The sequence below is a fragment of the Pyrus communis genome, chromosome 3 (genome assembly GCF_041283825.1).
Source record: "Pyrus communis isolate YQ-2024b chromosome 3, ASM4128382v1, whole genome shotgun sequence".
Classification (NCBI taxonomy): Eukaryota; Viridiplantae; Streptophyta; class Magnoliopsida; order Rosales; family Rosaceae; genus Pyrus; species Pyrus communis.
This window is the reverse complement of record NC_142567.1, coordinates 21867030-21889536: the sequence shown is the minus strand read 5'-3', so window position 1 is coordinate 21889536 and position 22507 is coordinate 21867030. Positions and strand designations below refer to the sequence as shown.

The 22507-nt window shown below is 36.5% G+C and overlaps 2 protein-coding genes and 1 long non-coding RNA gene across 13 annotated transcripts; all 3 read right to left on the bottom strand.

The window, feature by feature from the left end:
* Window positions 1–567: 567 nt before the first annotated feature.
* LOC137715987 (exosome complex component RRP41-like) lies at window positions 568–4602 on the bottom strand. 2 transcript variants are annotated; one of them, XM_068455373.2, is made up of 7 exons: window positions 4156–4602; window positions 3506–3584; window positions 3263–3365; window positions 3047–3167; window positions 2206–2294; window positions 1221–1370; window positions 568–838 (listed from the first exon to the last, which is right to left on the bottom strand). In XM_068455373.2, exons 1-7 carry the CDS (start codon window positions 4295–4297, stop codon window positions 746–748), a joined length of 777 nt encoding a protein of 258 aa, XP_068311474.2. In that variant the 5' UTR covers window positions 4298–4602; the 3' UTR covers window positions 568–745. The 2 variants fall into 2 exon arrangements, with proteins under 2 accessions (XP_068311474.2, XP_088547443.1); XM_088691317.1 differs by having other exon boundaries at window positions 805–941; window positions 4156–4432.
* Window positions 4603–10862: 6260 nt separating this feature from the next.
* On the bottom strand, window positions 10863–11955 carry LOC137715930 (uncharacterized). The gene is made up of 2 exons (XR_011065612.2): window positions 11549–11955; window positions 10863–11315 (listed from the first exon to the last, which is right to left on the bottom strand). It is a non-coding gene; the product is annotated as an uncharacterized LOC137715930 (long non-coding RNA).
* A 1500-nt stretch (window positions 11956–13455) lies between these two features.
* Window positions 13456–20187, bottom strand: LOC137715929 (receptor-like serine/threonine-protein kinase NCRK). 10 transcript variants are annotated; one of them, XM_068455294.2, is made up of 12 exons: window positions 19826–20118; window positions 18488–19212; window positions 18182–18372; window positions 17402–17481; window positions 17127–17243; window positions 16555–16665; window positions 15834–16103; window positions 15430–15665; window positions 15032–15328; window positions 14604–14840; window positions 14192–14419; window positions 13456–14035 (listed from the first exon to the last, which is right to left on the bottom strand). In XM_068455294.2, exons 4-12 carry the CDS (start codon window positions 17469–17471, stop codon window positions 13769–13771), a joined length of 1833 nt encoding a protein of 610 aa, XP_068311395.2. In that variant the 5' UTR covers window positions 17472–17481; window positions 18182–18372; window positions 18488–19212; window positions 19826–20118; the 3' UTR covers window positions 13456–13768. The 10 variants fall into 10 exon arrangements, with proteins under 10 accessions (XP_068311395.2, XP_088547440.1, XP_088547434.1 ...); XM_088691314.1 differs by having other exon boundaries at window positions 17127–17240; XM_088691308.1 differs by lacking the exon at window positions 18488–19212 and having other exon boundaries at window positions 19826–20187.
* Window positions 20188–22507: the final 2320 nt, after the last annotated feature.

Below are 22507 nucleotides of genomic sequence, written 5' to 3'. Positions count from 1 at the left end.
CTTGGAGAGCAAGTTTCTCTCCTCCTTATTACTATAAATAAAAGCATAAGGACTGGGGAATTAATAGACAATTCCTCAAGCCTATTCTCCACTCTCTCTTTCTCTCTTTGCCGCACGTCTCTAGTAAATATAGGCCACTACACCTCACAAATCTTTTTTTTTTTTTTAATCAAAAAACACTTAAGACAACTTTTTGTACTATTAAGAACATTTTTTATATCATAAGGACAAAAAAAACAAAAAATGAGTCACATGTCATGAGGGGTTTGAATACAAAAAAAAAAAATATCCTTAATAATAAGGAACGATATCCTTAATGATAAAGAACGTACGGTCTAGTGATATTCTTCACTTGTAAGTAAGAAATCTTAAGTTCAATTCTCGCTAAAAGCGAATTTGAACCACATTATTGCAAGACTATTGTAAGACTTAGCCGCCCACTCCCTCACCCACTCAATGTAGATAATATTGTTTATTTAAAAACAAAAAACACAAAAAAAATTTTGAGGGCCTAATTTGTATTAATTTACTAAAAATTTAAGGCCAATTTGGAGGGGAAAGATACAATTAAGGGTCAAATCTTTCTCTTCTATAATTACTCAAAACTTGTTCCGTACAACTTGCAAGAAAAACTAACGATTACAATTAGACAAAATTATCATATTCCTCCAAGGTAGAATAAGGTCCTTGCAAGCCTCCATTCTTCCAAGGTTGAGTTACCGATTACATCCTTCCACGCATGCCCTCATGATTCTTCCAAGGTAGAATTAGTCCCTTTCAAGCATGCCCTCATGATCTCCGCAAGCTTTGCGCACGCGTCCAGGCAAATTTGCATTCCCTACTTGCAGAAACTATGTTAGCATCTCATAAGCCACATCTATCTTTATCAAACCGTATCAGAGATTTCTCACCCCTCAGATTGACCTATCGAAATGACCTTCCTACGGATTTTAGTGCATTCCAAGGATATTAGTGAATTAAGTGTCAAGGAGTTGCATGAAAGCACCCTACAAGACCAATTTTGACAAGTATATCCACCTATTTGACTTATCAATCCCATATGTAGCGTGCAACAACCAACCAAACAAGATCTCAAAGATGACCTTGCATGCATACTTACTGCTACTATTTACCATTCTCCCGTGTAGAAATAATGATCAGAAATTCTTTGATCAAACAACATATGATACAGGAAAGAATAAATCAGCTATCAGTCGTACCTCGTTAAGTTTTGGGGTTGACCATTCCCCAGTGATGGTTAGTTGAGTGACCTCATAGCGAGAAGGCATACAAGTCAGCATTAAGCTTCCATCTTGGTAGCTTTCCTCTTCCAAAATAGGATCAATGACAAGGTTCTTTCCGAGACAAGACTGGACACCACAAATAGAACACAAGTGAACGAAAAAATTGAAGAACGAAAACAACTTTGATATGAAAGTCAGTACGACGCCCAAAATCATTTGTAAATCTAAGGACAAACCTATTGAACTTCCATATATTTGTGCTAAATGACAGATGATAGCACAATTGTACTATTTACAGCCTTTGTGGCAAAAACATTTTAGTGGCAAACTATTTTTCTTACACGCATAAGTGTAAGAGGAATCAGTTTAGCAGAGTTTAAACCATGCAGTACCACAAAGAAGAAAAACCTTCCAAGAAACCAAGAAATTAATGTTAAATAAGGCAACGGTATATACTGAGCAGCAATTTAGTACGTTAGATATCTAACAAAGTGACAGATCTCATATGTTCACAAACATGTGCACATGGACGCACAAGAAATGCCAATTCGATATTTAAGCAGAAAGTGCCATAAATATATAAATCACAAGAACTCTTCTCCAAAATAAATACTTAAAGCACTATACCATGTGAAAATAAAGAACAGGAGAAAACATAGCAGTAATCTTGCTATTTAGTGGACTAACCAAAATAACAGAATAAATACAAAAGGATGATCAAGGATCAGATTTGTGCTCCCTACTGTGCCATGTGCTCAAGTTTTACGAGTCTCAATTCTTGCATATTCTGTAATCTGTACGGGGCAATTTGTGCATGAATATGATGTTTGCACAATAGTAAAAGAAAAAAAAGGTAAAAGATACGTTGAACAAGGTAAGAGGTTCAGTATCAAAATCTTTGATTTAAACTTGATTATGAAGAAAATGTAGAGAAGGCCACATGTCTGGGCTAGATGCATACCACAGAAACTGAAGCAACAAGGTCATACATCATTATCCCGGCATCTGCTAGGGCAAGGCTAGCACATGATATGATTACAGGAAAATCACCTGCAACCAACGTGAAAAAGCTTATAACCATGCACAACAAACTGAATGGCACAAATGAAGACACAGTCAAATGATCAGAGGCAGAGATGCACCGGTGATACTACAACATAAAAATCATCATTATTTCTCGATTTTAATCCCAAATGACTGCCAGAGATGGACAGATAATACTACAACATAGAAATCATCGTTATTTCTCAAATTTCATCCCAAATGACTTCTCTATTACTATAATTGCTTATGATCAACTATACATCTTTATCAACATAATTACGTTATCAAACTCATGCAAGCACAAAGAAAGCTCTGCAACTTATTACATGTCAGCTTCTGAGCTAGGTAAGAGGTAATTGTCAAGCAATTAATTTTTTTTTTCCCAAGAAAAATCCATAGAGTGCCAAAATTGAGCCCAAGGAATAACAGGAGAGTGTCTGTTGGCACTGAAATCCACAAGTCATGGACAGCACATTTATATTTACGTGTCTTATCAGATTCTTGTATGTTGAAGAAATTCTAAGAGAAAAATAGTACACGCATTCAGAAGTTTACAAGTTATACATTGACATATACATAAACATTGAACACAAACATATACATTCAGCAGGAGTATAAACTTATTCGTTCGACTTAAAATTCTCTTCTCTGTCATTTTTGTTCCTCGTTCCTTTTCTACATATTATTTTTTCCTCAGCCTAAACATACAATGGCAGAAAGAACATGAGTTTATATGTTAAAAACCAATGAAAACTTACTGCCCCCAGATTCCAACACCAATGTAAAAACATCCACAGTAGTCTTGGGGAAAGTTTCCAATATTATTGCACCCTCTAAAGCTTTATGAAGCATAGAAGAAAATTCTTTGTGGTCCGACCCCTAAAAAATTTGGTGTTCAAATATTAGTAACAATTGTTTTAAAAAGAGTGGTTAAAAAAGAGGATCAGAAGAAACATTAACACAAAGTCATATACCTGTCCACGAACTGGGGTAGCAAAAGTTGTATAGCTGACATCGCAATTTAAGCGTCCTATATCACTGTACATCATTGCCTTCTTACTCTCTCTTGGCCCAAATCTAAACCAACCAAGACAAATAAAATATCAAACTCGGTTCATCATCTTTGCATTTTGAATCACATGGTGTTGCGCTTACTCGAATGAATAAAAAAAAGTATAAACATTGAACCTATGAACTTCTAAATCAGATATACTCACACAGAAACAATGACCTTGGTATTTCCAAACTCTGCATAAGCTGATCCTGAAGCACAATTTACAGCACCAGTCTTGAAAACTGTAAATTACCAACAACTTGTTAGAGCAGTACTACTTCTCTTTCTCTCCTAACCCACATGATTTGGGCAGACTACACATGTGTTTGTTGTAGTTTCAGCAAATCAAACACACATCGTTCCCACATTACATCAAATTCAAACATGTCGAAAAATTTCGTCTTTCAAGGTAGCCAACATACATTTGTACATCCACATTCAGTTAAAGAACCGAAGATTTTTCTGAACCCCGTAAAAGGATTAACGCAAATGGATATCACAGACAATCAATACAACAGAATAACAAAATCCCAACTAAATCGAGCAGTCCAAAGAAAGACAACTTTTTACAGATTGATTCAACTTAAACCAAACTAAAACACAGTTCTTTACATACATTACGCTATACAAACAAAAATCAAAATCCCACTTGAACTGATTAACCAATTCAATAACTCCATATTTGGACATGCAAAAGCAATAAAACAACAACAACCCACAACAGAAAATCCATGAAAATCATCCACAAAAATAAGAACAAGTGTAAAGGAATGAAATTTATGCGAAAAAATGGGAAGAAAGAAAAGGTCTTACAGGCAGGTCGGCATTGGTGGAATTCACGGCCGTCGGAGCGGACCCAATCGACGTTGTCGTTTCCAAAAATTAGAGATTTGGTCTTCTGGGTCGTCGGAGACGGCGCGTAAGTGCTTGGGGTTGCTCCACCTTTCCCGGCCATTCGCGGCGGCAGTCGAAACTCCCTGTCCTTCTCTTCTGTTCCCGTGCGTTACTGTGTGTTCGCTGCTACTTCGAGCCTTTTCGTTTGTCCTTCTTCTCCTTAAACGGTGCGTTCTGGCTAGCCGCGTTGGGTTAATCAGTGGGCCGGACTTTGCCGTTGTTTTTTTTCTTTCCTTTGGGCTTTTATTAACGACCAGTTAGAGGAATTCTATGTTCACCGAGCATCTCCAATAATACTAGTTAAATTTATTTGTTGTAGCTATCCAAGTGATTCAAATATTAATTTCGTTAGCCATCACTTTCAACCATATTAACTAAATCTTGAAGCTCACAAACAATGCAATTTTATAGTTTATAATGTTCATCCAAAATTTAACTTTCTCTCTTCTACTAACAAAAGCGAGCCAGTTACTATTCATAAAGATAAGATAGCTAGTCATTTAGCTAGCATGTCAGGAGTTTTATTTTTTGCAATTTTTATATTAAAGTAGTCAAAAGGCCTCATCTGGCTAGGTTATTGAGATCTGTTAAACGGAATAGGATCCTCTCCGGATCCTTCTCTCAGGATCCTCCGGATGCATCAATCTCGTCCGTTCAACCACAAATCGGACGATCAAAAGACAATCACCCGTGTGCTGACAGCAACAGAAGCTGCGATGGCAGCAGTGGCCTCGGATCCTCCGCCTCAAGACAGTGGGCTGGTTGAGATGGGAGCGGATGTTGGAGAAGACGACGACCCAGGATCGTAGCAACGGCCTGGAAAAAGGTGCGGTAGAATCGGCTAGAAAAAAAAAAAAAAAAAAAAAAGAAAAAAAATTGAAGAATCAGCAGTAGAACTGCATAGGAAAAAGAAGAAGAAATATGTTGGGGAGGAGACGGAGGATTCGGACAAAAAGAATCCAGAGAGGATCCAATCCCCCTCTAAACACTAATTGATTAGGTACGTTAGGACCAAGTGAAATATAATTTTTAAAGAAAAATACCAAGCCCAACCAATTTCTTTGGATCAAGTCGTACTTTGTAACCCAAGACATAAGAATTGTATATTTTTCATGTTTGCCCTCATTGCAGAAAACCCAGACCCACCTAGCTCATTCGATAAAAGGTCTTTAGAAAATTTTACTAATAAAATATACGAATAAAATTTAGGAAAACTAATAAAAAGAACTTGAAAATTTTAATTTTTAACGATAAGTACAAAATAAAAGATAAAATGAATGTTTAAAAATATGATTTTTCGTTAAATTGAATAGTACCAAGAGTTTTTCATAAAGTTCCCATAAAATTTGGCTACAATACGAATAATGACTATTGGAAGATTGATCCATGACCTCCCTAGTGAAATAATGTCAATTTACCAACTCAACTTCATTGATTTCTTAGCACATGATTATGTATTATAAAATATATATTATCACTGTCGAGAATGATGGATGTCGTCAAGTCACTGTTCAACAGTGACATCAAAATAATAAGGGTGCGTTTGTTGCATCAAACTATCTCAGACTGGATGGCCTTCAGAGACTAAGCTGAACTGCCTTAGACTAGACTAAACTAGACTAACTTAGTGAAGCGTTTGGTGCAATGTCGGACTAAGAGTAAAATAATGATTAAAAAAAAAAAAAAACATGATATGTAGCAAAATATTCTTATCCAATGAAAGTGAACCCCAGCATCGAAAGTTTTTGCACAATTAACCAAATTCCAGAAAAATCAAAACTACATGAAATCCTTCAATTTGTTATCCCATAAAAAGCAGAACTACTAAATCATTCAATTTGATCAACCACTCCAAATTGCTCAAAAGCTCTAGTATCCCAGAAAAATCAAATCCTTCTATTTGGTATTTCAAAGACAACTCACAAATCCAACCCTCCCTTCACAAATCAAACGCAACCCAATTCACCAAAACATTTTCTTGATATATAAGAGTTCATCTCCTTCATAAGTCCTCTATTTATTTTCTGCTCAAGTAGTTACTTGAAGATTTGTAGCCAAATAGCTCTTCAATTAACAATAATAAATTCCTTCTCGACCTTCCATCAAATATTTTGAAACCCTTCGTAGTTGTAATCCTTCGAGAGAGAACGCAAAGTACCCAACCCAGAACCCTTTATCATGTTCACAATTCAGAAACACAATCAGGAATTCCAATCGGAAGAAAAATCGAATCCTAGAAAAAACGATTCGAGAACCCAGAAAAATCAAATCCCAGAAAAATCGATTAAAAAACCCAGAAAAATCGATTCGAAAACCCAGAAAAGGGGAAAATACCTGCAAATCGAGTCTTGCAGACTTGGACTTTTAGATTCATTTGAATCGTTTTTGTCAAACCCAGTCTTGTAGACTTGGAGATCTTCTGGACAGATGAGAGGGAGGTGGGGAAAAAGACAGTGGAAGGGCAAGTTCTCAGGCGTGGGGTGAGGCAAAGTGAGGGGAAGCGGGGAAACGAGACTAGCAATCCCCTCCTTTTTCAGGGGCTCTTGCTAAGCCCAGCTAACGAAGGATTTAGTCGGCATGAGTCCGACTTAATCCCACTAAACTCAATCCCAGCTTGCACCAAACACAGAATAATAATCCTACCCAAGTAGTCCAGTCTAGTGAAACTTAAGGCCTCATTTGGCAGCTCAGACTGTACTGACTATTTCTGTCAGATAGGATAAATAGCCACCGGATAGTATTGACTAAATTAGTCGGGCGTTTGGTTCAGTATCGGACTAATGACCGTATTATTTATACTGTGTTTGGTACTGAACCGGATAAGAAAAGGGGGGTTACATCATTTGATATAATCTCAATTAGTTCAGTGTAAGTTACATAATTGATAGAAGGCAAGTCATTAGCTGCCAACACAACCTGCATAATAAGAGGCAATCATGTGAAAATGCTCAGCAAGGCAACTCATTCACAAAGCATTCATAATAAATTTCATGCCTATTGTTATTTGGCAGGAAGAGACAAGTTCGGAAAATACTTGCTAAAGAACCAGATGCATTGAACATAAGAACAAGATTAGACAGTAAACATATGTCCCACGCCGGAGTAATTCTCTTCCAAATGGTAAAATACCCAAAATAATACCAGAAATATTTACTATAACTTATCAAATCCCACCCTCCATACGAACCCACTCATCGATTCACCAACCAAAATTAAAATCCCCGATTGAATATTTTCAATGGTAATAAACCAATAGGCTCCTCGTCAGAGCCCAGATCCAAATTGTTATCCCCGTCCTCGTCGGAGCCTGGCTCCCTTCCTCGTCAGAACCCAGATCAGAAGAATTCGAATCATCGTCTTCCTCCTTCAACCCATGGAAGGTTTTGTTGTCACTTGTCAGAGATCGAAGGCAAACGGATGAGGTGGGAGGTGCTTGTGCGTGTGTAAGGATGAGGGAGGAACAGGGAGAGAAAAGAAGAAGAAGGCGAAGATGAACTTGGGATCCAGACAAGAGAGTGCATGTGATGTAAAAGAGTGGAAGGAGAGTGCTGCGAGAAAAAGAGAGGGACGAAGAAGCAATAGAGAGGGACGGAGTAAGCGAGGAGAGCCATGATACCCGACTAAATTATTCGAAGGTTTTGGTTGGGATAAACAAGCGAGCAGGAGATGTATAAAATAAGTGGGCCCGAATTAAATAATTCGGTGCTTATTTAATACGAAACTCACCAAACACCCGTTTCGTACTATTAATATTATCCGGTGGTCTTATACGAAGTGCCAAACGAGGCCTAAGGTGGCCAAACAAACACGACCTAGCAGTACATGTAATCTTTGTCACTGGATCATTCTGTTTTTTTGGTGTCCCTGTGGTTTTTAGCTTTGTTAGTCCTGTGTGGGTTCTCTGTTGTAATCTGGCTTAGCCCTGGTGTAATTCCAGTTTTCCAAAAAAAAATAATAATAATTGCTGGAAAGTTGAGCAGTCGGCCACATGTCGCTGGAGAAAGGGGTGTGATATCCACACACCTCATTTTACTTTTCACACACTTTTTTATTTTTCGACCGTCGGATCGGATGAATTGAAAAATATCAACAGACAGAAATTATCAAGGAGTGTGTGAGAAGTAAAATGAGGTGTGGATATCACAGAGAAATTAGTGAAATTGTGTGGCAATCATGTAATTATCTTAAAATTTAGTTGTATTCATAAAATGATTTTGGTTTACTTTTTCATGGGTGTCTAAACTAAAAGTTCCCGAAGTGTTTTTTGTAGATTTGGTATTTAAACAAATATATATATATATATATATATATATATATATATATATATATATATATATATTCCCCTCCGTTTCTTTCCTTTTTTTCTTGTTTATTTTTTGCCTTTTCAATTTTAACCAAATTAATTTAAATGATACAACCCCATTGATCTATTTTTAGGCATCAACAGATACATTGTTAGCGTTTAACATTAACACTAATATAACTCAGGATATATGAGTAAGGGAGGGAAACAAACCTCTTTCTTTTTCTTATTTCTTTGTATAAAACTTAGTTCTTAATCCTTCTCTAATGCATTTGGCCTAAAACCTAAAGTTTAGCACCTAATTGTCAAACAATTGTTTTATCTTCGAAAAACAAATTCTGTAGATTTTTTTTGTTTAGGTCATCTTAGAGCTTGTTTGGACGTGCTTTTAAATGACTTAAAGCGCTTTTGATGAAAATGTTGTTAGAACCAACCCTTATCAAAAATACAAGTAAATCCTCAAAAAGCACTTGAAGTGCTTTCTGCAAGAAGCACTTTAAGTGCTTTTGGAACCTAAAAATATTTTCTCTAAAAGAGCTTTTAGTCATTTTTTAAAGTACATTCAAACGAGCTCTTAATCTATTTTTACGAATATTTTAACCTAAGCAAATTCAAATTTCGAGAAAGTACGAAAAGTTAGCTTAGTATTTGAATAAATTTCTTGTGACTTATTTTTGGTTAGGATCTTGTGAAATTCAGATTCATGAGTAGTTTGTGTAGGAAATGTTTTTATTGTGGACTCAGTGTCATCCACATTTTACTTTGTTTCTATATATCTTGTTATTGTGAAATGTAAATGATAGAAGCTTTTAACAAATTGATTTCACTATTTTGTAACACAGCATATCCAAAAAGGGTGGCCAAATGTGATTAAATTCACTTTCTTCTGTTCTAGCTAACCACATTGGTTAGCCACCCTACTAAGTTTGACTTATGCGCATATATTTTGCTGGATGAGTATTTTTTGGCGATTTGAGTAAAAAAATTACTTCAATTTTGGTCAAGCTAGATTATCAAAGTAATGTGACTCAATTAAGATATTGGAGAAAACTATATTTTTTTCAATAATCTACAATGAAAATATCAGGCTCCATTAGCTTCAACTCTGACGTGTAGTGGATAATGTGTGACAGCCATTTGTAAATGCTTTGCAATCACTAAACAACATATCAATCTCAAATTGTGGATTGTCCAAGTTTGTGTTTTCATTAAAATCTTGGCACGTCTCCTAATCATTCTCACTATCATTGTGCCTAGGGTCACTGAATCTTCCATCTCGCCACCATTGTCTACCTCGCAAACAATTTCTTCTTCGCCCTTACCATAGGTTTAATTTTCTTGTACAAGTCCAACCCACTATTCTCTAAACAACAAATTCCTTGAATCGTAGATCATCGTCATGCATGGCATAATCACTTTCTACAAACTCCAAATGACGACAATCATCTTGCTTTGATTCTTCAAATGAGTTATAAATGATAGATTGCTCACCACATAGTCTAGCACTCTTCATTGTACCCATACTAGATGATGTTCCCACATCCACAGGTTCTCCAAAATTATCCTTTTCGTCAGCTCTTGTAATCTCAAGTTCATCATTCACATACGGGTCTTGTGCATTCACATTACCTTCTCGCTCATCGGCAATATCTTCATTAACATAATCAGTTTCACCAAATGTAACTTCATTACCAATGTCAACTTTAACACCATCATTATCTCCCAACTTAGTTGGATGAACAATAGAAACTTCTTCTTTAGTTTGGTATACGTGGAGGTGTTCTAAGAACATATCTATGTCCCTAGCAAAAAGAATGAAGTCACACTTACAAATCACATCGAATTCTTCCTATGTTGACACCCTCCCCTGAAAAGCTTGCATTAATAATCATATTCTCACTGTGACCCAATTCCAATACTACTGCATCAATTTTTTTTTTTTTCTTTTAATCACCATCATACCGCTATCACAATAGTCAAACAGGTTCACGTTTCCATTGACATGGTAGGTTCCAAACATTAAAACACCATATTACATTCTAATTGTGAAATGTGCTGGATCAGCTAAAAACTAACATAAAAATGATCACAGATGTTCTCTTGAATATCAAACACACAAAAGACAACATTTTTTTCAACTAATATTACCTAGTATACTTACCACTACACCCACACATACACTACCAACAACATTCACTTCCTCAAACTCCATGACTATCTTTTATTTATTGGAAATTGCCTGCCACACGCAGCACTAACAAACAAATTGAAACAAAATAAAAAATAAAAATTGCGCTAAACCACTTTATATTTAACATCAACCTGAAAGATAAACATTTCTACTCTGTAAATATAGGGTGGCGCTGCATTGGTATTTATACAGACTATTGATACAATACTAATTCATATAGGACTTAGGTTATACAGCAGTAGTAACAAGGAATCTAAAACAGCAGGATTTCGAGTCACTCTAGGATTACAAGGAATCCAAAGAATATTGATGCAATACATATTGTATCCTCTCTTCGCCACCCAATCTTCAAAGAGTGAAATAAAAATATTAATAAATATGCATGTAAACATAAATTAAAAATCAAATTAACCAAATTGAAATAGTTAGATCAAATGAAGATTTGAGTCCACCAATTATTACACAAAACAATTCATACAGTAGGCTCATAAGAAAATGTAGCACTATGGTGGTGGAGGAGGCCCAGGCTCAAACAGTGGAGGGCAACAACATTTAAATATACCGCAGCAGCACAGAATCCACAAACTACATAATCAAAACCAAATTTCAAAATTTAAATTTAAATTTTAAAAAAATGCAGTAGAATTGTATATTTGCAGAAATTCTCCAACGCGGATAAATTAATCTTGCCGGATGTGACTGGTTGTATTGGGCTGGCAGCTGGCTTATCCTCAAATCCGGCTAGATTTATCCCGCATTAGAGAAATCTCCCATTGTACATGATGTATACCAAAAATATTGAGGTGAAAAGAACTTACCATAAATCCAAGCATCCTGCTTGGTGATAGGGAGGAGGAGCGGGGGCTAACAGCGGCGTGGTTGGCTGTGGTGGCGGTGGATCCATCTCTGGCACTGATATTGGCAGGTGCTGAGGAACAAAGTCCAAAGAAAAACTTTACATGTAAGTGATCCAACAAACCATGCTATCTATCCCCAAGTCATAGTCTTCCAACTACCATTCAAAGAAGTTCAAAGTCTTTGCATAATGTTTGCTCAACTAACAGCACTTTGGAAGTTTTGTGTACAAAAATGGATGTGCAACTTCTGAACTACTACTCCTGCCTAATGGCTCAACTACGGAACCACGAAAATTCGGAGTATAAAATACCACTGAGTACAAATCGAACGGTAAATAGACTTGGGAGTATATTAGGAAATCCCAACGAAACTAACTCCATTTTCTGAAGATATGTATGATAAAGTACGAAACAGTCAAGTTTCAATACTGGATCCCTTACCATAAGTGGACGAATATTCATTGACAATTGGGATCATTAAACCATCTTGTCTAGGTTAGAATCTTCTATTTTTTTCCGAGGAAATTGACACAATTTATCACAATCAGTAAGTTGTTATAAAGATATATTTCATTTTTTGTGGTAGAGGCCCACAAGTGAGTGATTGCTAATCATTGAGCATGATAAATTTACCACATTCGATAGTCATAATAAAGATATTTGATTTCTTGGAATAATCGCTCATGTTGATGTCTCTTGACGCAACTTAATTATAGAAGGAAATTTAAACGATAACTTTAGATTAGAAAATTGGAATATACTAGAAAGTATGAGAAAAATCTCGAAGTTTATGATTGAATAATATGAATGATAACAACCCTAGGTTCCCAACACCACATAAATATGGTTATATGCCCTACAACAAGGCTCTGCTAGGATATTCTAATGAGATGCAAAATACAAAAATAAAATAATTATGAATAAGCGAAGAATATTTTTCAAGTTGTTCTTTAATCTATTTTCTGTTCTACATCATTCCTAACAAATTAAATGAAATGAGTAATTTATAGTTAGCATTTTGAGCTGTTACTTTGACCAGATTGCTACAATTATGTGCAACCGCATGCGGCATGGAAAAATGTCTAGTGACCATGTGAGAGCAGTTATAGGCTTGACTTTTTTAATTACAAGATGATATATATTCTACACTAAATTTACGAAATTAAGAATTCGAACATAGGTACAAACAAATAAACTATCTTGATCAACTGGTCTACCCTGTTTGCATATGCGACCACAACTGTTATCCCAAACATTCCATGTTGTTCTTTTTTTGCGGTTCTTCAGGATAAATGGGATTATACGAAAATATGAAATAGAACCATTTTGCTGGTCCCCGGGTGGTGGATATAGGTGTAAAGTTTGGCTGCTTCAATCGGTTTGCAGGTTATTTCGTGGTAATTTTGAGTTTTGGCTTTGCTATAATGTTGTTTGTTTGTGGTTTAGCGTTGTTTATCATTTGATACTTTTGAAGATCTGTATATTCTATGAACTAGGGATCAGTTGTTATTTTGTGGTGCTAAATTGGCGATGTGTGTGGTTCGTTGCCTCTGGGTTTCAAGCTTCTGCGGTTAGCCATCCCTCACTTAGGCTTCTTAGGTTTTCTCTACTAGCCACTTTTGAGCCTCTATTGGTTGGGCCACTTAGAAGGGTATTTATTTTTGAGTTGAAACCCCCCGTATGCATTTATGTTATTCATCGTTTTTGTAGTCGATGCAGAAAGAAACTATTACTCATGCTTTATTGCATCAGTTGCTTTCTTTTTGCATGCTAGTTCTTTTTAGGGCTCGTTGTAAGTTGTTTTATGTTCAAACTTTGTTTAATAATGAATTACTCCTTTGACTAAAAAAAATAAAAAAAGGGGGGGGGGGGGGAACCAATATGCTTATCTTTTTGCATTTACTGAGTTACAAGCAGCATACCATCCTTTTCATCTCCTAACATATTTGAATTTCTATAACTTCTGTACAACCACCAAACAACATACACAGCCTATGATTTTCTTCAAAGAAAAAAGTATAGAAAAAAAAAAAAAAAAAAAAAAAAAAAAAAATCTTCAGAAACCCGCTTGCTTCCTCATGATTTCTTCGAGCAACCGGCCGCAAACAAGTATCTGAACCAAGCTTAAAATCTGGTTTCCATCCTTTTCCGTGTGCTTTACCCAAGTCAAGTTTTCTCCTGTCATGGGGGCTTATCACTTGTTACACGAAAAGACTCAAACCTGGGCTCAGTTAAATCCACCGTATCATCATCGTTGGTACGACAACTCCTGGCATTTGAAGTCAAGAGGATCAATCTCTCCATATAGTTATCTGAAACAGAATCTGTATCTCTTTCAGCACAGAGACTACGGTCAATGTCTAGTGGCAGTGAACAACAAACTGAACTTTTATCGGATTTCGCTTGCCTTGGCTCCTCAGCATCTTTATGGCCATCCATGCCTATGTGCTGTGCAGAAGAATACTCAGGTCAAGACTTTATACGCATTGCTCAAATCGTACATTATGAGGACATGACTCCACAGGACATATGAAAAGTTAAAAATGACATAAACGACAGAGGTGCAGAAAAGCAATGTAACATATTTCAGCGTACAAGAATTACCTCAAAAAGGTTTGCAGAAAAGTTTTTCCTTTTAGATCTCTCTGGTGAAATAGTCGAAAGGATTTGAACAACCTCACTCATGTTTGGTCTAGCATCAGGATCCAACAGTAGGCATTCTTTTGCCAAGTAAGCCATTATCTGCATCTCTTCTTCCGGGAAGTTTCCATCTAAATCTGGATCGGCCAACTCTGTGATTACTCGCCTACTATCCTGTAAACGAGGTGTAGCCTACAAAAATGACAAAAATGTTCATATGCTAACATCAGTTTTTATTAACCCATAGATGTATTTCTGAACTAATTATTTATGATAAAGACTCGTAGTAATTAGCATCGTGGTAACAAAACGGAATTTCATGCAAAAAAATTGATGGACATACATTCCTAGTAATAATGTTTAGCATTTTCCTTACCCATATGACAAGGCTTTCTTCTCCCTTGTTGGTTGATTGATGGATGGGCTTCCGACCAGTGATAAGCTCAAGAAGAACCACGCCAAAACTGAAAACATCTGACTTAAGAGATGCTCTGCCAACAATTGCATACTCCGGTGCAAAATAACCAAAAGTCCCCTGCATTCTAGCTGGAGAACTAGATGCACTAGGGAGACCATCAGCTTTCAAGCGTTTCGCCATACCAAGATCAGTTATCTGCACATATATAATAAATGTTTCAAAATATAAGATATGCATGCCAAATATCTGCGTCAAATTAGGTTCATCTTTCAGTTCCTAAAAGCAAAACAAACCGTGTTCGTAGCTAAACTGCCATCATAGTTATTTCCCTTGTTTCATTATAGAATCGAAGATTTCAATCCATGCCTCAAATAATCACTTCTTACTTTTGCTTGCCAATTTTCATCCAGAAGAATGTTTGTGGATTTGACATCTCGATGCAGAATTCTTGGAGCAGCTGCTTCATGGAGATATTCCAAACCCCTTGCAGCTCCAATGGCAATTGAAACTCGAGTGACCCAATCCATGTTTTTTCCTTCATCCCCATCCAAACAATCTCTCAGGTTACCGTTATTCATGTACTCAAATACCAATAGCCTCTCGACATTTTTTCCATGGGTTTCAAAGCAGTACCCAAGCAAAGGCACCACATGAAAATGATGAAGTCTTGCTAACATCTCAATCTGAGGAAAAAACAGATAAGTAAACTTATTTCTTCTGCCAAGAAACCAATATACGGGATGTTGAAGTATATCGAGAAATGTACAGAAAGATGAGGTACTACCTCTGTTAAAAAGACAGAGTCCATATCTGGCCCTTTCAGAGCTTTTAGACGCTTAACCGCCACAATCTCACTGTCTTTAAGCTGGCCACGATAGACATAGCTACTTCCGCCAAGTCCAATTAGATTGGAGTCTGAAAACTTATTGGTTGCATTTTCCAGTTCAACATATGAAAATTGAATAATTGCTCCAGGTGTAGCTCGGGGTTTGCTCCTAAATACGCAAGAGGTAAAGCACCCTGTGAATTGAAACAGAATAGTTATAGCAGTAGCTGTATGGAGAAAAATATACAAATAAAAGGCCCATGTTTAAAGGAGTACTAAGAAGTGAACAGGCCAAAAAGATGAGCGGGTATATAAATATTAAGAAAACTAACTCTGCTAAAACAGTCCACAGATTAAATTACCTGTGCCTTTACTGATGGGAGAATCCATATTAATTTTTGTCTCAAACAATGAGCTCTTATAGCTAATTAAGTTGGAAGCACTATTGCAACTTGTTTCCGTGTCTGACAAAAATATTGGCGGTTGAATAGAGCACTTGGCCCTTCGGCAGAAGTAGCATGCCACCGAGGAAATAAAAGCAAGAGTTGTGAGTATGACACATGCTAAAAGAATAATCACAACAACTTTGCTCGGAAGATGGTTTTTTGAAGGCTGTGCTGCATTGAGATATCCTGTTAACGAGCAATACAGAACAAGTCACAATTAAATGACATAGCAAAAATTCGGATGTATGTAAACAAGATTATCTAAAGCATGTCCATGTGGAACAGATTATGGATGCGTCAATACATGTAAGTCAAAGATGGGATGTCGCAAAAAATGGGGTGTGCGTACAAAGGAATCGTGCAGTAAACCAAAATTCATGGTCACAAAAAGCAATCAATTTAAAAATAGCATGAATTTTCGATATTTTTGGTAAAGTGCATCAGTTGACCAATAAATGAATACATGATACAGACTTCAGAACATGATAGATTTCCTGGTTCGATAGAGTTTGTCCAACGTATAACTTAGTATTCTACCGCCTAGAAACAACTTATACTGAAAGGATTGTTAAAAGAAACGTTTGTGAGTGAGTGTGTGTGTGTGTGTGTGTGTGTACGCAAGAGAGAGAGAGAGTACCATAAGTGCAGTTGCAGGCTGCAAAACAATTAGGATCATGACCGTCTGCTGCCACTTTAGGAAGCCCATTCGCAGCACATATGCATGTCCATGTAGTATTACTTCCAGCATCTATATTCAACCGAAATGAACCATTGTTATACACCATACATTACATGCAAAAAAACAGGTGTAAAAGTATTCCAGTCACCAAAACAAAAGGATCTTTCTTAACCAACGCAATTAACTCCTAACATGCAAGGATTTAACCAAAGCATTTTTTGATATATAAAACTAACTTACAAAGACCTTCTACCGAAACATCGAGTGAAAAAATACAACGGTTACTCAAAGCCATTATTCTTTCAATTTGAACATGTAAAGAATCTCCTGTGTGCGCAGAAAAATCACAAAGTGCACTCAAGAACATATTTGACATAATATTCTGATATGTATTAACTGGAAACTGTTATAAACAGAACTAAATATAACGAGATGGCAGAAGGGACAAGTGTAAAATTCTATCGGCAATAATGTTGTATCAAAAGAAGTGTAAGCTATTGGTGATTGTACCATAAAGATCAGTGGCATACCCTGACTGCAATTACAGGATGCTGAACAGTAAGGTTCTAGAGTGTAGCTCAGGTTTCCTTGATATGAGCATCTACATGTCCAGTCTGTTGCGTTGGAAGTACTCGAAACCTCATCTGCTGCAATAAATTATCCAAAGAGGATTCACAGATATTGTTCAAATGATACTGAATTACAGATTTGAAGGCAAGGATGGTGTGCCTTGGATTTACCATCATGCAATATCAATAACTTTTTGCATAAAAATGGAGCGATAAATGAGAAAATCAATACTAACCGCAAACACTTTGTTGAATCACGATCAAGGTTATGAGACAGGCAAGGGAAACTTTCACTTGGAACTTCATTTATTCTAACCTGAACAGTATGACGATATCATATTGAAATTTGAATCCATTACGAAAATGAATACAACAGAACATATTGAAATTTGAATCCATTACGAAAATGAATACAACAGAAGTAAAATAACAAAGACAAGCGTAGAAGACATTTTCAGGTCCTAATGAAAAACTCAAAATGAACAATTATGTAAGCATCCAGTAACATCGGTTTCCCTGAAAATGCTGCAAAATGCAAACAACGGCCTGACACCGATATAACAAACTGGAAAGATAAAAAATTCAAGCCATTTACATTGCAGATAATGATTCCAAGAGATTAAAGGAAAAGGAAAAGAAAACTAAAATCCGATGCAATACTCTCATAAATCTGAAAGGCACATATAATCCGGAATCAAACAGTTGAAAGTTAGTCAAGCGTGTAGCAGTAAAATATGACATGCAGGTGTTGTTAAATTCATGGTTGGCCAACAAATTTATGGCAACCCACTTTGCTATGCACTCAAGCAAAATATGTAGTACAACATGAAGTTCGATTATTCGGTATTGTCAACACAAAATTTTAGCGAAAACGACTTCACAAAGTTGTTGTTGACCCATGGTTAGGGATAGCTATACCCAGTCTCATAATTACACATAACTAAAAACATAAATGCAGAAATTACCATTAAAAAAAATAAAAAATAAAAAAACCACATTGCATTACTCATTTATACCTGTAACTGCGGTAGAGTTGCATCAAATACGAAACACCAGGAAATTTGGAGATCAAGCAGAAATTGGCCCAACAAATGAGCGACTGCCCCCATCCATCATCAATGCATTTCTGCTTGTAGCACTCCCCGTCCTATCTTAATTAAACTGCCTCCTCAAACAGCATACAAAAACTTAAAAAGGAACAAGGTTCCTGCAAACAAAATTGTACTTTCTTTACAGTAACTCTATAAGACTTTAAAAGTGACATTGCTTCCAAACAGATAGAAGGTATAAAACTTTAAGAGAATTAAGGACAATCAGCACACCTGAGAAAGTAAAGAACCGCAGCAGAAACAGCAAATTAGTAACTCGACCTTGACTTGCAAAATACGAAATCAAAAGGAACAAGCATCGGGCTCAAATTACTAAAAATATCGCAACTCCCACCCACATTCTTTTACCTTCAGAGTTTAAACATGAGTACAAGTACACAAAGTGGAGCATAGCAAACCCATTATAACAACGACCAGAAAGGTCTAATATACGCAATCTCTTCAAAGATGATGGAGTGACTCTAGAAATTGGACAATGCCGAAAGCACATTTGACACGAACAGCGGGGAAAGAGACAAATGGGGTTCATGAATTAATGGAATGGAGAAAAGGAAACTCAAAACAAACCCATCAACCACCTCTCTGAAAGCTGCCCTTTTGCAAACCAGAAAGATACCCCTCAGCTGCACCTAAAATCTAATCCAACATTATCCATCGAAACCCCACAATCTGTTAAATTATAGCAAACGTGGCTCATTACTAAAATACCAACCGAACTCTCCAAAATATTCAGACACCCCAACGGCTAAATAACGGTTGTAGTTTATCGAAGATTTTTACTTAGCTTCGAAGACGGACAATCAGACATACATGTACAGATACTAGGTCCGTAAAGCGAACAAGGGTTGAGCTCACACTGGGTCCTACCAATCTGTCGGCTGTCGGAAGTGGGCCCAATATTGGGTCATTGTGGGCTCCATATTGGGTCGTAGTGGGCCCTGCGTATATAGACAGCGTGAATGGGTGGGGGTGATAGGGGGTGACATAATAAAACCACGGTTGAGAAAATACCAGACTATTCCAAAAGAGTAAAGACATAAACTTTTTTGTCAAATTGTAGTCACCAACCGTGCCTATAATGAAAATTCAAAAATTTTGGATTTGGTTTGTTGGGAAATCTTCCATTGATATGTGAACAAAACTTCCTTTCCAAAATAAGAAATCTTTCTTCTTTTTGACAAAGTAATATTTATCGTTCCGTAGTTCTGATCAACTAACCTATCCTAGCTCTGCGAAATCAAAATTTAGGAGTAGAATATGAGAGGGAACGTAGTGACGTGGCATTGACTTCATAAAAATTATTTAATAGGTTAGGTAGTAGTAACATACACTTAATTATTTCCTCGGAAAAAATATGTACTTAATTACTAAAACACCCAAGAGAATGCTCATAAATACATTTGAGGCCAATAACCAGCGTTAATTTTCTCGTCTTCTAGAAGCTGAAATGAGTCCACCAGATCCGTACAGAAAGAAAAAGAAAATCGAAAAGCAAAAAACGGCATGGCATGGAAATCGATTAATGTAGTGACAATTTGGATATATTTTTACCTTGACAAAAAGTGATTCTGAAATACTGTGGCTTCTGCGATTTCGAGGTGCCTCCATTGGTGCTAGAGAAGCCGAAAAATCGCGTCTGAATAAGCGCTTTTGAGAAACCTATTCGGCTTTTTTACCTCAGGCATTTTGGATCTGGTAATCCAACGATAATATAGGAGAAATGGAGAGAGAGAGAGAGTCAGAGCGTCTCCATTTTTAATTGCGAGAAGAAGTTGCTGATGGAAGCTGCTGCTTCTTCAGCTGAAGATAGACAGTGAGAGTGTGAAAGTGAGAGGGTTCTCTGCAGAAAGGGCAGAAAGACACATAATAATTATTATGAGAGATAATGCACTTGAACCGAGGTGGCTCAGTCTTGCTTTCTGAGGTGGTCCCACTTCATTATATTTTAGTTTTACTTGTTACTTTTAAAGAATGTAATGTGGCACTTCGTGCATAGGAAAAATACAGATTGGCAAAGTCTTTTGTTTGTTTTTTTTTTCCTTGAAAAAATAAAACGGCAAAGTTATAATTATTTATTATTTTTAAGTTTAGAGAGATTATAGGAAATTTCATTCTCATAGTCAAATAGATTCATCAGCTTGGAACATCGAATTCAAGACCTTTCATAATTTTTTGTTTTATTGGTAGAGAGTTAAGAATAGACATAAAAATTGTAGAATCAAGAAATCGAATCACATCGTGACAAAATAACTGTAAAAAATCATGGAACCAAAACAAGTCGACTTAGGTTCAAAATGGAGATGACAAAGGAAGAGCAAGTCACTTTGATCTAGATTTTGGAAGGTGTAGTGTTGCTAGCCGGATTGAGGAAACCATCATCGAGATTTTTGGAAGGTGTAGTGTTGCTAACCACAACGTCTTCTAAGCCATGGATTTCAAGAACATCCATAAAATGGAACTGCCATGAGAGATAATTGTTGCGATCTATGGGGGTGGTTATCATACGGGAGACATTGAAGGAGGTGGGGAGAGAGGCAGTCAGGGTGGCCATGAGAGAGGTGTGAGGTGGCTGCAGTGGGGATTAGATAGGGAACCGGATCCCTTCCGGATCCAAAAAATCTGAACCTAAGTATCAAATGATTTTGACCATTGAAATTTGATCCAACGGCTACAAACAGGAAATCCCTCTAAAAGTTATAATAATTGTAGCCGTTGGATCAAATTTCAATGACCCAGATAATTTGATCATTAGGCTTAGTTTATTTGGGTCTGGAGGGATACTGTTCCATTAGATAGGATTGTTAATGGGGGAAAATGATCCTTGCTGGATCCTTTTCCTGGGAATCCGTAGGATTCCGTGATCATGACTGTTCATAGTACATCGTGCAATCAGAAATCATTTAAAATTTAAAATTAAATATAAATCGTCCCTAACAAAAATTGACCCCATGATGTACGATGAACAGTCATGATCACGAAATCCCTCGGATCCCCAGGAAAAGGATTCGGCTAGGATCCTTTTCTGTTAATGGCTCTGGGAAAAAGCTGATACCATTCAGAAGTAATAAAAACAACAAATATAAGTGCTTCATGTATTTGTTGAATGGTCTTAATTTACGGTACATATTCATGCATTTGCTGAATGGTCTAAATTTATGCTACTTTTTTCATCATATAGATGGTTTAATCATCTTATGAAGACTACTATATTTAACACACGAGGCAAATGAAACACTCCAAACTCTTGCTATCTATCTAACTAAACACACCAATTATGAAGGTTGAAATTACTCGATGAAATTTGGGCGAAGGTAATGTTCGGTGTTGCCAAAGAAGTCCAACCACATGGATGGAGCAAGTGAAATGATGTTGCCATGGCTTCCACAATAAAGATTAGGAGGGTTTTGGAGGAGAAGTGGGTGGTGCCAACAGAAGAGACGAGGTTTTTGGAACGTGTTGGAGAAGACAAGGTTTTCGAAGCTAAAACCATGGCAGAAGCAAGCAGGAGGAGAAAGGCTAAAGAGAGATGCTAAAGAGGCTCTCTTAGAACTGTGACTTTGAACTCTATGTCACCTCATGTTAGCACAATATTTTATAATGTTGGCGCGAAAATTGATATTAAATTGTGAGGTGGCATAAAGTCTATACAGAGTCCCACTTTGAAATAGTCCCTTTAGCATTTCTCAAGGCTAAAAGAGGGAAAGCGTTGGGATGAAATGGGATGTTTGGATATGCGGTTAACATTGTGTTTGTTTTCTTTGCCCCCTTAGCATAGATAATATCGTTTGTTCAAAAAAAAAAAAAACATTATGCTTGACTGCATGATTGTAAAATTAAAGTTATAACAAGGGTTTTGTTCTCATTGGGCCACTTCATATGGTCAAGCATTATGCTTTGAACAAGCAATTTGTGATGTCATAAATCTATTGTTAAAACATGAAAATTCACATCTGTAATCTCTATTAATTAATGAAACCCTTTTTGTCAACCAAAAGAGGGTGAAAAAACTACTTAGTCTTCTATCACACAAAAAAAAAAATGATGGCCAATAATGTAATTTCACATGTCCAAATTTTACTGTTTTTTATTGAAGCCTTACCTACAGGTGATATTAAAATACATCCAATATTAAAATAAAAAAATAACCAAAAACTTAAACCTCCCACTCCCCCCCATGTTTTCTCTCTCTCCCTCTCTCCTTCTCATTTTCTAAAAAAATATGTTCATACACAA